The following is a 15,605-nucleotide window of genomic DNA, read 5'->3' as shown; positions in this document are numbered from 1 at the left end:
AGAGATACTGGCCGGAACAGCGAGGGCGGTTTTGCGGGGAGAATCAGGGCACAGGGCGAGGTTCCGGGGGCAGTGCGCCAACTTGGCCACTGCGTGGGCGAGTGCGGACGGGCGGGAGTGGAGACCCGGCCGGGTCACCCGTCCTTCAAAGCGGGCGACTCCGGTCGGATCGCAATGCATTCCATCTCACCTCATTCACTCCCTGACGCTGCTGTCAGTTTCCCTTTCGTTACAGAGCCTGACCACCAGAGTCTGACCACGCCCGCCCACAAGATGGGGGGGGGGGAGGAGCGTCCAGGGAAGGCCAATCGCTGACGTCAATGACACGTAAGGACACGTTTTCCTTTCGAGTTCTCATTCAATTATGCGCCATTAATTAAGCAGTGTCCGTAAATTACGAATATTTAGCGAAGCGGCAGGTTTGGTGTCTGCTCCGCTCTCCTCTTTTTAATGAGCACACGCATGCACGCACCGGGACTGAAATACTCGCACTTTGTGCATGACTGTGCAGTCAGAACTGGGAGGAGTCAGACTGTCCAGAGAGCGACACGAGGCTCGATTGGTGTTGGATTCGCATTGAGAGGAGGGATCCGGGGATTTCCGGTTTATGCACCGGGGGCAGTGCGTACCTGCGAGCTTACTTAAAAAAAAACTCTTAGGGATGCATGTGGCGACATGCAGGTATTCGGGCAATAAATTTTACCCTGAACTTTGAAAACTGGAACGCACTGCCCCCGTGCATAAATACACAGCTTCCATTAACGAGAGTCATTGAAGTGAGATGGTGGGGACACGGGAAACAGAACGAGCGCGGTTATCCCCTGTGGTCAGGACGGATCTCCCAGGGCTGGACACCGTCTCTTCCAGCAGACTCAGGAGGAAAGCAATCAGCAGAACCAGAGGCCACTCCCTGTCTGACCCGCTGCCGTCCAGCAAAAAGGTTCAGGACACTAAAAGCCAGAACAAGTAGACTGAGGAACAGCTTCTACCCCAGAGCTGCGGCCTCCGTCACACCACTCCCACAGAACAATGACGGAAACTGTGAACACGCACAAGGACTCAAATACTCGCACTAACGGCACTTTGTGCATTACTGTGACATCCCGGTGCTGCCGCAACTTATGTTCTGCTACTTCTCTATCTGATACTGTTTTTTTTCTATTACTGTCTTGTTTTTTTATCTTATTTAATCGCCTGAGAGGAAGCCAAAACGAGTTTCATTGTACCTATGTACAATGGCAATAAAGATAATTAGTTTTCTGGAATAACAAGGCGCAGTACGACAACGAGGCTTCCCCCAGACTGACCGGGGAGCGGCTCGCCGTAGCGGGCGGAAGTTACCCCGGACCCGGAGGGCCGGGCTGACGAATTAGCAGGAGTGAGAGCGAGCGCCGGGAAGCCGGTGGGGGGGGGGGGCGGTCTGCTCTGTTTCGCGCCGCCCAGCTCGGAAAGGGGGCGCGGTGTTCTGCAGCGGCTCCGGAGGACTGATCCGGAGCAACACGGGGTGAACGGACAGAGGGAGCGTTGGAGCTTAGAGTAGTGAGGGGAAGGGGGGTAACCTATCAAATATTGCAAGGGCAAGGCACGGTGGAGGTGGGGAGGATGTTTCCTTTGGTGACGGGGTCCAGAGCCTCGGAACAGCAGGACGTCCCTTTTCGGGGAGCGACCAGAAGGAACGCCCTGAGCTAGCGGATGGTGAATCTGTGGAATTCGTTGCCAGAGAGGGCAGCGGAGGCCAAGTCGTCCGCAGAGTCCGATAGAGTCGAGGAAGAGGTAGATAGTTCCTTAAATATTAAGGGTGTTTCTTTAATATTAATTATTATTAAGAGAAGGTTGGAGAGGGATAATAAGTCAGCCATGGTGGAACAGAGCATTGTGTGGTTGCAGCGCCTTTCTCACGGAGACAACACAGCGCCTTGGCCGAGTATCGAACTGGCGACCTACAGATCACTACACCGGTGCCTTAACCACCTGGCCACGCACCAACACGCTAAATAGCAATATTCTCTTAGTATTAACCATATAACAATTACAGTACGGAAACGGGCCAGCTCAGCCCTTCTAGTCCGTGCCGAACGCTTACTCTCACCTCGTCCCACCGACCCGCACTCAGCCCATAACCCTCCATTCCTTTCCTGTCCATATACCTATCCAATTTCACTTTAAATGACAATACCGAACCTGCCTCTACCACTTCTACTGGAAGCTCGTTCCACACAGCTACCACCCTCTGAGTAAAGAAGTTCCCCCTCATGTTACCCCTAAACTTTTGCCCCTTAACTCTCAACTCATGTCCTCTTGTTTGAATCTCCCCTACTCTCAATGGAAAAAGCCTATTCACATCAACTCTATTTATCCCCCTCATAATTTTTAATACCTCTGTCAAGTCCCCCCTCCACCTTCTACACTCCAAAGAATAAAGCCCTAACTTGTTCAACCTTTCCTTGTAACTTAGGTGCTGAAACCCAGGTAACATTCTAGTAAATCTCCTCTGTACTCTCTCTATTTTGTTGACATCTTTCCTATAATTCGGCGACCAGAACTGTACACAGTACTCCAAATTCGGCCTTACCAATGGCTTGTACAATTTTAACATTACATCCTAACTCCTATACTCAATGATCTGATTTATAAAGGCCAGCATACCAAAAGCTTTCTTCACCACTCTATCCACATGAGATTCCACCTTCAGGGAACTATGCACCTTTATTCCTAGATCACTCAGTTCTACTGCATTCCTCAATGCCCTACCATTCACCATGTATATCCTATTTGGATTATTCCTACCAAAATGTCGCACCTCACACTTATCAGCATTAAACTCCATCTGCCATCGTTCAGCCCACTCTTCTCACCGGCCTAAATCTCTCTGCATTATCCACAACGCCACCTTTCTTTGTATCATCTGCATACTTGCTGATCCAATTCATCAGCCCATCATCCAGATCGTTAATGTATACGACAAACCACATTGGGCCCAGTACAGATCCCTGAGGCACATCTGGCTGGAAAACAAATCCTCCCCCGAGTCACATCGCTCGTGCCCGACGGCATCAGGATCCCTATATTTTGCTGCATTCAGTTTGCTCTCCGTGCTCTCGAGTCTTCCAGGGCCTACGCCAGACGTAGTGTTTAGTCTGGTGGACATAATCCCGGTTACGTCATACCAGAGAAACCTCTTCCAGCTGACGTCAGAGTCCACCATGTGTCTTCCTGCAAACTCTGACGTCAGCTGGAAAAAGTTTCAACGGTGTGTCGTAACCGGAATTGAGATTTCATGCGAGTGTTTTTTTTTCTCTCTCCAACGGTGGCTTCCTCTTTTCCACTGTACCATAAAGCTGTGACTGTCGAAGCTCCCGGACAACAGTTGCCGTGTGTGCACTCTCTCCCATTTCGGCCACTGAAGCTTGTAACTGCTCCCAGCATTGCCCTGGGTCTCTTGGTGGCCTCGGCTCTCTCGTCCCCCTCTTTTTCGGCCGCTCAGTTCCCGAGGACGGCCTGCTCCAGGCAGATTTACAGCTGTGCCACGTTCTTCCCATTTCCTTATGGTTATGCAATCCAGGGGATACTCAGGGATACTCCTGGAAATTTTCATCAGTCCATCTCCTGACTTCTGCTTTTCAATCAACTTTTCCCGGAGCAGCTTGGAGCTTTCTTGTGTCTTCATGGCGTCCTTTCGGCCAAGATACTGACTCACCAGCAGTTGGACCTGCCGGATTCAGGTGTATTTTGTGCGACAATCAATCGCCACACATCTGACTGCACACACACACACACACACACACACACACACACACATCTTAGTTTAACTATTGATGTGACTTCCAAAACCAATTGGCTGCGCCGGCGGGAATACTTAATGGCGTCCATCGTTTTGTTGTTTTTATTTGTAATTCATTCAAACCACTCTGTACAGATCTGTAAACGCGAGGAAATCTGCAGATGCTGGAAATTCAAACAGAAACACACACAAAATGCTGGTGGAACGCAGCAGGCCTGGCAGCATCTATAGGGAGAAGCGCTGTCGACGATTCGGGCCGAGAGACCCTTCATCAGTCTATAGGGAGAAGCGCCGTCGACGATTCGGGCCGAGAGACCCTTCATCAGTCTATAGGGAGAAGCGCCGTCGACGATTCGGCCGAGACCCTTCGTCAGTCTATAGGGAGAAGCGCCGTCGACGTTTCGGGCCGAGACCCTTCGTCAGTCTATAGGGAGAAGCGCTGTCGACGATTCGGCCCGAGAGACCCTTCGTCAGTCCATAGGGAGAAGCGCCGTCGACGTTTCGGGCCGAGACCCTTCGTCAGTCTATAGGGAGAAGCGCCGACGACATTTCGGCCGAGACCCTTCGTCAGTCTATAGGGAGAAGCGCCGTCGACGTTTCGGGCCGAGACCCTTCGTCAGGACGTCCTTTTCTTTTTACAATATTTTTATTCAGAAGAAAAAACAAGATTTACAGAGATACATCTCAACGTAAATTGTGTACATCCATATATTGTAATAAAATTGATCAAAATGTTATAGCATATCACATAAAGGTATACCACTGTGTAATCAAAACTTTAAAGAAATAAAAGAATTTTTTTTATCTTAAAAAAGTCAACCCCCTAGCAACTACCAAAGAAAAAAAGCTGATGGATGATAATGGATAATTAGGGGGGAAAAAAAACACATACTCGCTTAAGAAGAGAAGTTAAATATATACATAAAAAGTCTGTGCACTGTTAAACTTTATAAATTGGAAAAGTAATTTAGGAAAGGTCCCCAGATCTCATAAAAAGATCGTTTCGAATTTAAGACTGAGCAGCGGATCTTCTCGAAATTTAAATAAGACATAATGTCACGTAGCCATTGAAGATGTGCAGGAAGGGTGGTCCTGCTGCGTTTCACCAGCATTTTGTGTGTGTGTGTGTGTGTGTGTTGCATGTACAGATAGGTTTGCTCTTTGACACAAAAGAATTTTTTTCCTTGCTCCTCATTGTCACAACTAAACAATTCACATCCAGCGTGATTCTTGTTGTAAAACAACAAATCTTGAGAACTTCCAAGTTCGGGTGCAGATCTCGCCGCTCCCACTCGCGGGGATGTCGCTTCGCAGATTGACTGAACGTTGTCGTATTGCGGAGTCTCGATGAAAATGCCAATTGAAGGGTTCCATCTCAGAATTTGCATCCAAAGTAATTGGTTTCTTTTTGTCGGGGTGTTCTGAAGCCATAATTTTTAGAGCCTACGTTGTTGCTACCTCCCACTATTAAGAGTCTTGTGGGCTGTAAATCCGGTTTGGGGGGGGGGGGGGAAGGAGGTGGAAGATGAACACTTGAACTCGTAACCTACACGGTTTTGCACACGACACCGCTCCCGTTATTCCTGCTTGGCGATCGCGAACTCATTCTGCCGATATCCCGCCCGGGAGTGCTCGCAGAGTTCTCCGTTCACCGGTTTTGCTGCGATATCAGTGAGGGGGGGGGGAATAGGAGAGGGACAAGGAGCAGGAGATGGAAGGGACATGGCCCGGAGGTGGGAAGTTTGACACAAGGTGCGAGGGGCAGGTTTCTGGAAGACAGCTCGATGTCACTCGCTTCCTGAAGCCCGGCAGCACGACGGGGGCTTAAACCACCCGTCGGAGTCCTCCGTCCTGGGCCAGTCTTCCCGTTTGTCCCCCCTCCCCCCGGGGCAGGATGCTGCCCCATCTTCGAAGATCCTTCCTGTCCCGGGGTGGGGGTGTTCGGAGTTTCTGTTAGCATCTCCGGGATTTAACGGGACGGGGTTCCTGGACCCACGTCCGGAACCGCCTCCTCTCGCAGCCGGACCTGGGGCCGCCCGCGGCGGTTAGCCGAATGTTGCTGGCGATATTGTGAAGAAACGAACGGCAGAAAAAGCAGAGAATATCGAGGGCTAGAGTAGGATACAGGCCCTTCGGCCCACATAATTGTGCCGACCATGTCCCTACCTTAGAAATTACTAGGCTTACCCATAGCCCTCTGTTTTTCTAAGCTCCATGTACCTATCCAAAAGCCTCTTAAGAGTCCCTATCGTATCCGCCTCCACCACCATTGCCGGCAGCCCATTCCACGCACTCACCACTCTCTGAGTGAAAAAACTTACCATAGAACCACAGAACATTACAGCACAGAAACAGGCCTTTTGGCCCTTCTTGGCTGTGCCGAACCATTTTTCTGCCCGGTCCCACTGACCTGCACCCGGACCATATCCCTCCATACCCCTCTCATCCATATACCTGTCCAAGTTTTTCTTAAATGTTAAAAGTGAGCCCGCATTTACCACTTCATCTGGCAGCTCATTCCACACTCCCGCCACTCTGTGTGAAGAAGCACTCCCCCAATGTTCCCTTTAAACTTTTCCCCCTTCACCCTTAACCCATGTCCTCTGTTTTTTTTTTCTCCCCTCGCCTCAGTGGAAAAAGCCTGCTTGCATTCACTCTATCTATACCCATCATCATTTTATATACCTCTATCAAATCTCCCCTCATTCTCCTACACTCCAGGGAATAAAGCCCTAACCTATTCAACCTTTATCGGTAACTCAGTTTCTCAAGTCCCGGCAACATCCTTGTAAACCTTCTCTGCACTCTTTCAACCTTATTAATATCCTTCCTGTAATTCGGTGACCAAAACTGCACACAATACTCCAAATTCGGCCTCACCGATGCCTTATACAAACTCACCATAGCATTCCAACTCTTATACTCAATACTTTTACCCCTGACATCTCCTCTGTACCTACTCCCCAGCACCTTAAACCCGTGCCCTGTTGTGGCAACCATTTCAGCCCTGGGAAAATGCCTCTGACTATCCGCACGATCAATGCCTCTCATCATCTTGTACACCTCTAATCCTCCGTCACTCCAAGGAGAAAAGGCCGAGTTCACTCAACCTATTCTCACAAGGCACGCTCCCCAATCCAGGCAACATCCTTGTAAATCTCCTCTGCACCCTTTCTATAGATTCCACATCCTTCCTGTAGTGAGGCGACCAGAACTGAGCACAGTACTCCAAGTGGGGTCTGACCAGGGTCCTATATAGCTGTAACATTACCTCTCAGCTCCTAAATTCAGTTCCACCGTTGGTGAAGGCCAATGCACCGTACGCCTTCTCAACCACAGAGTCAACCTGTGAAGCTGCTTTGACCGACCCTAAGATTCACCTAAACCACCTTTCCTCCTTGGGCAGTCCAAACCTCTATCATCCACGTGCCAGTCCACCCCGAGGCGCAGCCTCGCATGGAGTCAGCCCAGCTTCCGTCCACATCACGCGCCTGTCGATGGTCATTTTCAATCAGCCTTTGGTGAGACCTCCTCGCTGTTTGGAACACGGTCTCCATGCAATAATTTCAGAACACAGAACACACCTTTCACATTCTCGAGGGTAGTTTATCTAAGAACAGCCACAGGCGGGCCGATGGAACCAGGCTACCTACATTTTTAAAAATCGAGTGGTTCAGTTGATGCAAAGACGAGGAAATCTACCAATGCTGGAAATTCAAACAACACACACAAAATGCTGGTGGAACGCAGCAGGCCAGGCAGCATCTATAGGGAGAAGCGATTTCGACGTTTCAGGCCGAGACCCTTCGTCAGGACTAACTGAAAGAGGAGATAGTAAGAGATTTGGAAGTAGTGGGGGGAGGGGAAAATGCGAAATGATAGGAGAGGACTGGAGGGGGAGGGATGAAGCTGGAAAGGTGATTGGCGAAAGTGATACAGAGCTGGAGAAGGGAAAGGATCATGGGACAGGAGGCCTCGGGAGAAAGAAAGGGGGAGGGACCGTGTGCAGGAAAGGAAGAGGAGACAGACGAGAGAACGGAGACGGACGACGAAACAAGAGTTAAGTACGTGGTGAAGTGCTCACAGAACCCGTTTTAGAAGGACGGATACTGCTGTTGGAAAATCCTCATGGAGACAGCGGTCTGGGGAAAATGGACAGAAAACTGTTAATCAGCTCATTGGTTATCTTATCACACAACCTTGGCAACTGCTTGTCCTTGGACCGACGGGGGATAGACATTGATGTCTGTCCTCTCGGGTAGGATTGCTCGGAGCCACGAGGATGCGAAGCGAGGAAAACTGGATTGATTCCGCCACAGTGAGCTCCAGTGGTCACGGACTAATTTGCAATTAATATATATGTAACGGGCCCATTTTGTTCTCAAATCATGTCCTCTTGTTTGAATCTCCCCTTCCCTCAATGGAAAAAGCCTATCCAAGTGTATTTATCCCCCTCATAATTTCAAATACCTCTATCAAGTCCCCCCTCAACCTTCTACGCTCCAAAGAATAAAGACCTAACTTGTTCAACCTTTCCCTGTAACTTAGGTGCTGAAACCCAGGTAACGTTCTAGTAAATCTCCTCTGTACAAAGAATAAAGACCTAACTTGTTCAACCTTTCCCTGTAACTTAGGTGCTGAAACCCAGGTAACGTTCTCGTAAATCTCCTCTGTACAAAGAATAAAGACCTAACTTGTTCAACCTTTCCCTGTAACTTAGGTGCTGAAACCCAGGTAACGTTCTAGTAAATCTCCTCTGTACAAAGAATAAAGACCTAACTTGTTCAACCTTTCCCTGTAACTCAGGTGCTGAAACCCAGGTAACATTCTAGTAAATCTCCTCTGTACAAAGAATAAAGACCTAACTTGTTCAACCTTTCCCTGTAACTTAGGTGCTGAAACCCAGGTAACGTTCTAGTAAATCTCCTCTGTACAAAGAATAAAGACCTAACTTGTCCAACCTTTCCCTGTAACTTAGGTGCTGAAACCCAGGTAACATTCTAGTAAATCTCCTCTGTACAAAGAATAAAGACCTAACTTGTTCAACCTTTCCCTGGAACTTAGGTGCTGAAACCCAGGTAACATTCTAGTAAATCTCCTCTGTACTCTCTCTATTTTGTTGACATCTTTCCTATAACTCGGTGACCAGAATTGTACACAATTCTCCAAGTTTGGCCTTACCAATGCCTTGTACAATTTTAACATTACATCACAACTCCTATACTCAATGCTCTGATTTATAAAGGCCAGCATACCAAAAGCTTTCTTCACCACCCCGTCCACACGAGATTCCATCTTCAGGGATCTATGCACCATTATTCCTAGATCTCTCTGTTCTACTGCATTCCTGAAAGCCCTACCATTTACCATGTATGTCCTATTTGGATTATTCCTTCCAGAACGTAGCACCTCACACTTATCAGCATTAAACTCCATCTGCCTTCATTCAGCCCTCTCTTCTAACCGGCCTAAATCTCTCTGCAAGCTTTGAAAACCTACTTCATTACCCACAACGCCACCTACCTTAGTATCAACTGCATACTTACTAGTCCAATTTCCCACCCCATCATCCAGATCAGAGATTATAGAGCTACGTTGCTGTTAGTTTGTGATGACCAAACTCATTACGAGCCATCGGTGAGTGGCCTACATTTGTAATTGGCCGAGGAATTAAAGGCACTGCCGTGCTTTCCTCTTAATTTCACTTGTCTGCTCTGAAATGACAACACCGAGCAATATAAAGTTACTGTCCACCTGCCCCCACCCCCCATCCCAATGAGGACTGGTCCACTGGCTCATGGACCTCCGATTTCCTCCTGAGCTCAATGATCAGCTCCCTGGCCTGGTTGACGTTGAGTGGCCGGTTGCTTGCGGCTCCACCCGGCCAGATTTCCAGTCTCCCTCCGAAATGCAGATCCGCCGCCAGGTTTCATTCGGACTCTGACAGCGGTGCGGTCGGCCCACTTGAACGCGGCACCGGCGGCCGACACTCAGCCGGAGGGCCCCACGTCCGCTGAATAAAAGCAACTCCGGGGACCACGCTTGGGTCGCTGATACATTTATTCAGCATAACATCGTGGCGCAGCTGCGGAAACACGCGAGGCTCCGGGTTCCGGGGCAATTCCCTCCATATCTGAGCCGCAAGTGCAAGTGAATCTGTCCTGCGGGCTCGTACGTGTAACCAGGGGCAAATCAGTGCAAAAGAGACGAGAGACAAAATAAGAGAGCGTGTCTTCCCCTTTTCGGCCATCGCATCCCCGATTACTGCGGGTCCAGGCTGCGGACACTGGGATCCCGTCTCCTGCCGCGGGAGAGCCGACGACAGAGTCCTCGGAACAGAGGGGCGTCCTGTAAGAACCGGACGAGCAGGAATCTCTCGATCCAGCGCCTGGTGAATCCGAGGGTCTTTCTTCAGCCACACATGCCAAGTCCTTATGCACGTTTAAGGCAGGGGTCGATAAATTCTTGATCGGCCAGGGCACGGGGCAGAAGGCAGGAGATTGGGTCTGGGAGGGGAAACTGGATCGGCCGCGATGAAATGGCGGAGCAGGCTCGACGGGGCAAGTGGCCCAATTGTGCCCCTCTATCACCCCTCTTCCACGCCGTTCTGCGGTACATTCCATGGAAATATTCCCACTCCGAGCGCGGTGATCTTACGTACTCGGAGGGTCATATCCCCACACCCAGTCTCGGTCGGGTTCCCTGCAGCGACCTCAGCTGATTCTCTCCATCCGAGCTGAACTGATTCCCCCGGAACCTGAAAGAGGGGGCGAGGAAAAGGAAACACAGGTTATTTTACACAATTGCGTCGGGAACGGGTGGGGGGGGGGGGGGGGGACGGACGGGCGCCGACGTTCGAACCGCAATTCACCTCGTCGGCCACAGAACCCCCACGGGGAGCACGTACCCGATCCAGTCCAGCCGCGGAAGGGTCAGGATGAGGCGCCGGAGAGCCGACAGAGATCGGTCCGTGAGGGAGTTCGATCCCAGTTCCAGATCCGTCAAAGAGCTGACGTCACAGAGGGCGGAGGTGAGGTCCTGGACGCAGGAATCCGTGAGACCGTTGGACCACAGCCTGGAGAAGAGAGAGAGAGGGTGAGGGTGAGGGGCACAGAGAGACCGGACGCCGGAGTTTATCAGCCATACTGTTCTTCCTTTGCATCCTGTGACGTGGGCAATCAACGTCCAGCCACCACCGTGATTGTACTTGGGAAATTTTTCCACTGGAGCCGTCTGCCGTCGGCCTCTTCCGGGCGGTGCCGTCACAAGCCGGGCGACCCCAGCCGTTATCGACACTCTCCGGAGATGGTCCGCCTGTCGTCAGTGGTCGCACGACCAGGACTTGGGCTGTGCACCGGCTGCTCGTACGACCGTCCACCACCTGATTCCGCGGCTTCAAGTGACGCTGATCGGGGGTGGGGGGGTGTGGCTGAGCGGATGCCACCCTTTGCCCGGGGGTGACCCGCAGGAACACCTTGCACCTCCTTTAATAGAGCCGTTATCTCCACCCCACCACTGACAAGATCACCAATCACATCAACTTCCAGACACCCAGCGAGTGGAAAAGCCGTCCCTCACGGCTAATCTCAAACCCCTCCTCGACCCCGCCCCGGACCGTCGGGACACTGCCTCCCCCCCTCCAACACCGACCTCGTCGACCCCGGGGACCTCCCACCGAACTCACTGGTCTCTTACCCCGCACGGCTCGCTTCCGCCTCCGGCCCACGGTCCACAAAGCTGACTGTCCGGCTGGGCCCACTGTCCCTGCTCGCTCCTGTCCTCATACCTCGACTCCATTCTATCCCCCACCCGACCAAAACAGAAAGCAACTTCGCATGCTCTCGCTCTCCTGCCTTTTCACCGGCTGAGTGGAATGGTCCCCGTCCCAGGTCTGTTATGGTGACGTTCCTCAACTTCGCCCTCGCCGGTGCTGCGCCCTTCCCCGGGGGCTCGGCTCCTCAGTTTCATCAGCTTTGCCCCCAGCTTCCTCCCTGCCCTGACACCCCCCCTCCCCTCCCCGTTCTCGGTCTCTCTGCCTCCGCCTCCGGAGGCAGACCGCCGATCAACGTCTTCAACGGACGTACCGACTCTCACGGCACCTCTTCCCGGCCTGTCTCCCGCAGCGAGAGGGAATCCCACTCCCCCTCTTCAGAGTTCGCCTGTCTCCGCCACGTCGTTCCCCCGGGGCGGGGCTTTCCTTCCCAGGACACTTGGTGCCGCCCTCGCCCAGATCTCCTCCGTTTCTGAGCCGTCACCTTCAGCGGGCGGCGGAGAGCTCCAGTTGCCCTCACCTGCCACCTCCGCATCGAACTCATCGTTCTCCCCAACTTACACCGCCGTCAACGGCATCCTCTCACCCCCCCCCCACCCCGCGCCCTCCCCAACCCCGACCCTCCGCCGTCCCCCCTTCTCCCTTCCCGCTCCTCTCCCTCCTGCCGCGTGTCCCCGCAAACGCCAGGAACGCTTCGCCTCCTCCCTCACCTCCATGCAGGGCCCGGAGACAGTCCCTCCGGGCGGGCTCGTTGGCCGTGCCCGGTGCTCCCGTCGCAGCCTCTGGGTTGGGAAGACACGTCGCCCGCGTGGGGACCTCCGAGGCGGAGCAATCCAGCGGCCAAGCACTGCAGTTCCCACCCCCATCGCCAGACGTCGGCCCCACGGCCTCCCCCTTTTGCCACGATGAGGCCACTCTCGAGGCGGAGGAGCAACGCCTTCAGGGCATCCATTCTCCTCCCGGTAACTTTTTTTTCTCTTCCCCCCCCCCCCCCTCCCATTCCCTGCTCTGCCCTCGTATTTCTCCTTCCCTGCCTATCACCTCCCGCTCATCCTTCCCTCTCTCCGATGGTCCACTCTCCCCCCCAGTCACCAGTCCTTCACCTTTCCCATGTCCCTTGCTTCAGCTCCCAGCTCGTCCCCCTTCCATCCAAACCCCAGGCGTCTCCCACCACCCCCGAAGACGGGTCCCGGCCGGAAACATTTATCTCCGTGCCCGCTGCGTTCCTGTCCCCTCGCTCCGGAATCTCCGGTGCTTGCAACCTCTCACCATCCGCAACTCACCACAGTTTCTGAATTTTGCACTCTGGGTTCCTCAGGGCCTCGCACACCAGTCTCGCACCAGAATCCCCCAGCTTATTGGCTCCCAGGTACAGTTCTGTCAGCGAGCGGTTCGCGCCCAGAGCCGAGGCCAGGTGCTCGGCACCAGTAACTGTGAGACCGACACCACCCAACCTGGGAATGGGAGAGAGGGAGGGAGAGAGAGAGAGGGAGAGAGGGGGGAGAGAGAGAGAGGGAGAGAGGGGGGAGAGAGTGGGAGAGAGGGGGGAGAGAGTGGGAGAGAGTGGGAGAGGGAGGGAGAGGGAGGGGGGAGAGAGAGAGGGAGAGGGGGGAGAGAGAGTGGGAGAGGGGGAGAGAGAGTGGGAGAGAGGGAGAGGGAGAGAGAGGGAGGGGGAGAGAGAGAGGGAGAGGGAGGGAGATGGAGGGGGGGAGAGAGAGAGGGAGCGAGGGAGAGGGAGGGGGGAGAGAGGGGGAGAGGGGGAGTGGGAGAGAGAGAGAGAGAGAGGGAGAGGGAGAGAGGGGGAGAGAGAGGGAGGGAGAGAGGGAGGCAGAGAGAGAGGGAGAGGGAGGGAGGGAGAGGAGAGAGAGAGGGAGGGAGAGAGGGAGGCGGAGAGAGCGGGAGAGGGAGGGAGGGAGAGAGAGGGAGAGGAGACAGAGAGAGAAAGGGGAGAGAAAGGAGAGAGAGAAGAGATAGGGAGAGAGTGAAAGCAAGAGTAGGGGAGAGAGAAAGGGGAGAGGGGGAGAGAGAGGAGAGAGAGAAAGGGGAGAGAGAGAAGAGAAAGGGAGGGGAGAGAGAGGGAGAAGGAGGGAGAGGGAGAGAGAGGGAGAAGGAGGGAGAGGGAGAGAGAGGGAGAGGGAGGGGGGAGAGAGAGAGAGGGGGAGTGGGAGAGAGAGAGAGAGAGGGAGAGAGAGGGGGAGGGAGGGAGAGAGGGAGGGAGGGAGAGGAGAGAGAGAGGGAGGGAGAGAGAGCGGGAGAGGGAGGGAGGGAGAGAGAGGGAAAGGAGACAGAGAAAGGGGAGAGAGAGGAGAGAGAGAAGAGAAAGGGAGAGTGAAAGCAAGAGTAGGGGAGAGAGAAAGGGGAGAGGGGGAGAGAGAGAGGGAGAGAGAGGAGAGAGAGAAAGGGGAGAGAGAGAAGCGAGAGGAGAGAGAAGAGAAAGGGAGGGGAGAGAGAGAGAAAGAGAGAAGGGGAGGGGAGAGAGAGGGAGGAGGGAGAGGGAGAGAGGAGAGACAGAGAAAGGGGAGAGAGAAGAGAGAGAGGAGAGAGAGGAGAAGGGGGAGAGAGAGAGAGAGGAGAGAGAAAGGGGAGAGGGGGAGAGAGAGAGGGAGAGAGAGGAGAGAGAGAGAGAAAGGGGAGAGAGAGAAGCGAGAGAAGGGGAGAGAGAAAGGGGAGAGGGGGAGAGAGAGAGGGAGAGAGAGGAGAGAGAGAGAAAGGCGAGAGGAGAGAGAATAGAAAGAGAGGGGAGAGAAAGAGAGAGAAGGGGAGGGGAGAGTGAGGGAGAGGAGAGACAGAGAGAGAGGAGAAAGGGGGGAGAGAGAGAAAGAGAGAGAAGGGGAGAGGGAGAGAAGGGAGGGGGGAAGGAGAGGGGGAGGGAGACGGAGGGAGAGGCAGACAGTGTGTGTGTGTGAGAGAGAGAGGGTGGGAGAGAGGAGAGAGGGAAGAGCAGAGAGGGGGAGAGGGGGAGGGGAGGGGGAGAGGGAGAGGGGGGGAGAGGGGAGAGGGGAGAGAGAGAGAGAGAGAGATCCTCAGTGCTTATCAGTAACACGACTCCTGACAACGTTAATATTCAGGGCTGGATACACAGCGATCGCAAACACAGCCTTGCATCATCTGATGCTTACCACAGCATCTGTATTTTGCACGCCGGGTTCCCCAGAACGTCCGCCAGCAGCCTCGCTCCGGAATCCCCGAGGTTGTTTTCACCGAGGTTCAGCTCCGTCAGAGAGCGGTTTCTACCGACTGCAGAGACGAGATCTTCAGCGGAAGATGTAAGGTGGTTCCTGAACAGCCTGCAGGTCACAGAGGGATCAGGACAACAAGCAGCAGTGAAAATCCCCGGTGTTTGGCTGGTCACGTTAATACTCCCCGTCTGGCATGATCCTACGGGCCGGTAAACGCTTTCCCTATCAGTCTTGTACTCACCGCAGTTTCTGTATTTTGCACTCTGGGTTCGTCAGCGCCGCAGACAAAATTTTCGCTCCTGAATCTCCCAGGTCGTTGTCTCCCAGTCTAAACAAAAAAAAACCCACGGAGAGAGTGAAGCGATGCCTCAGCCAAGACCCAGGTCAAACAATTCCGGGGGCAGGTAACAAGACTGACAGCCGCTGAAGAACAGCATTGCTCTAGGGAGTAAATAGTGTCAAAGGGCAGGGTAAATTTACTTTTAAGTGCGTGCAATGCTGTGCAGAAGTTTTGAGGTACATTCGAGGCAGTTCTAGAGTAGGTGACATGCTTGGCGTAACATTGTGGGCCGAAGGGCCTGTAAGGTGCTGTAGGTTTCTATGGTCTCATAGAGACTGGGTTATCATCGCTCACATATGTCGTGAAATTTGAAGTCCTGAGTCTGTATGTTCCTGTCAGGATTAAAGGAAAAATGAATAAGAATAAGGAACCTTTGGGTCTCGAGGGATATTGGAACTCTGATAAAGAAGAAGAGAGAGATGTATGACATGTACAGGCAACAGGGAGAAAATAAGGTACTTGAGGAGTAAAAGAAGTTCAAAAAATACTTAAGAAAAAATTAGGAGGGCTAAAGAAGAAATGAGGTAGCCTTGG

The 15,605-nt window shown here is 52.9% G+C and overlaps 1 protein-coding gene across 1 annotated transcript in view; it reads right to left on the bottom strand.

Moving 5' to 3' along the window:
- Positions 1-9,600: 9,600 nt before the first annotated feature.
- LOC132387086 (NACHT, LRR and PYD domains-containing protein 3-like) overlaps positions 9,601-15,605 on the bottom strand; it is a 38,270-nt gene continuing 32,265 nt past the window's right edge. Inside the window, exons 8-12 of the mRNA XM_059959440.1 lie at positions 14,973-15,059; positions 14,672-14,839; positions 12,836-13,006; positions 10,689-10,856; positions 9,601-10,538 (exon numbers count right to left, since the gene is read on the bottom strand). Coding sequence (XP_059815423.1) covers positions 10,451-10,538; positions 10,689-10,856; positions 12,836-13,006; positions 14,672-14,839; positions 14,973-15,059 — 682 coding nt within the window. The 3' untranslated portion in view covers positions 9,601-10,450. The remainder of the gene's footprint in view (positions 10,539-10,688; positions 10,857-12,835; positions 13,007-14,671; positions 14,840-14,972; positions 15,060-15,605) is intronic.

Source organism: Hypanus sabinus, unplaced genomic scaffold (assembly GCF_030144855.1).
Source record: "Hypanus sabinus isolate sHypSab1 unplaced genomic scaffold, sHypSab1.hap1 scaffold_151, whole genome shotgun sequence".
Lineage (NCBI taxonomy): Eukaryota > Metazoa > Chordata > Chondrichthyes > Myliobatiformes > Dasyatidae > Hypanus > Hypanus sabinus.
Note: the sequence above shows the minus strand (reverse complement) of the source record. Positions and strands in the feature narration are given on the sequence as shown.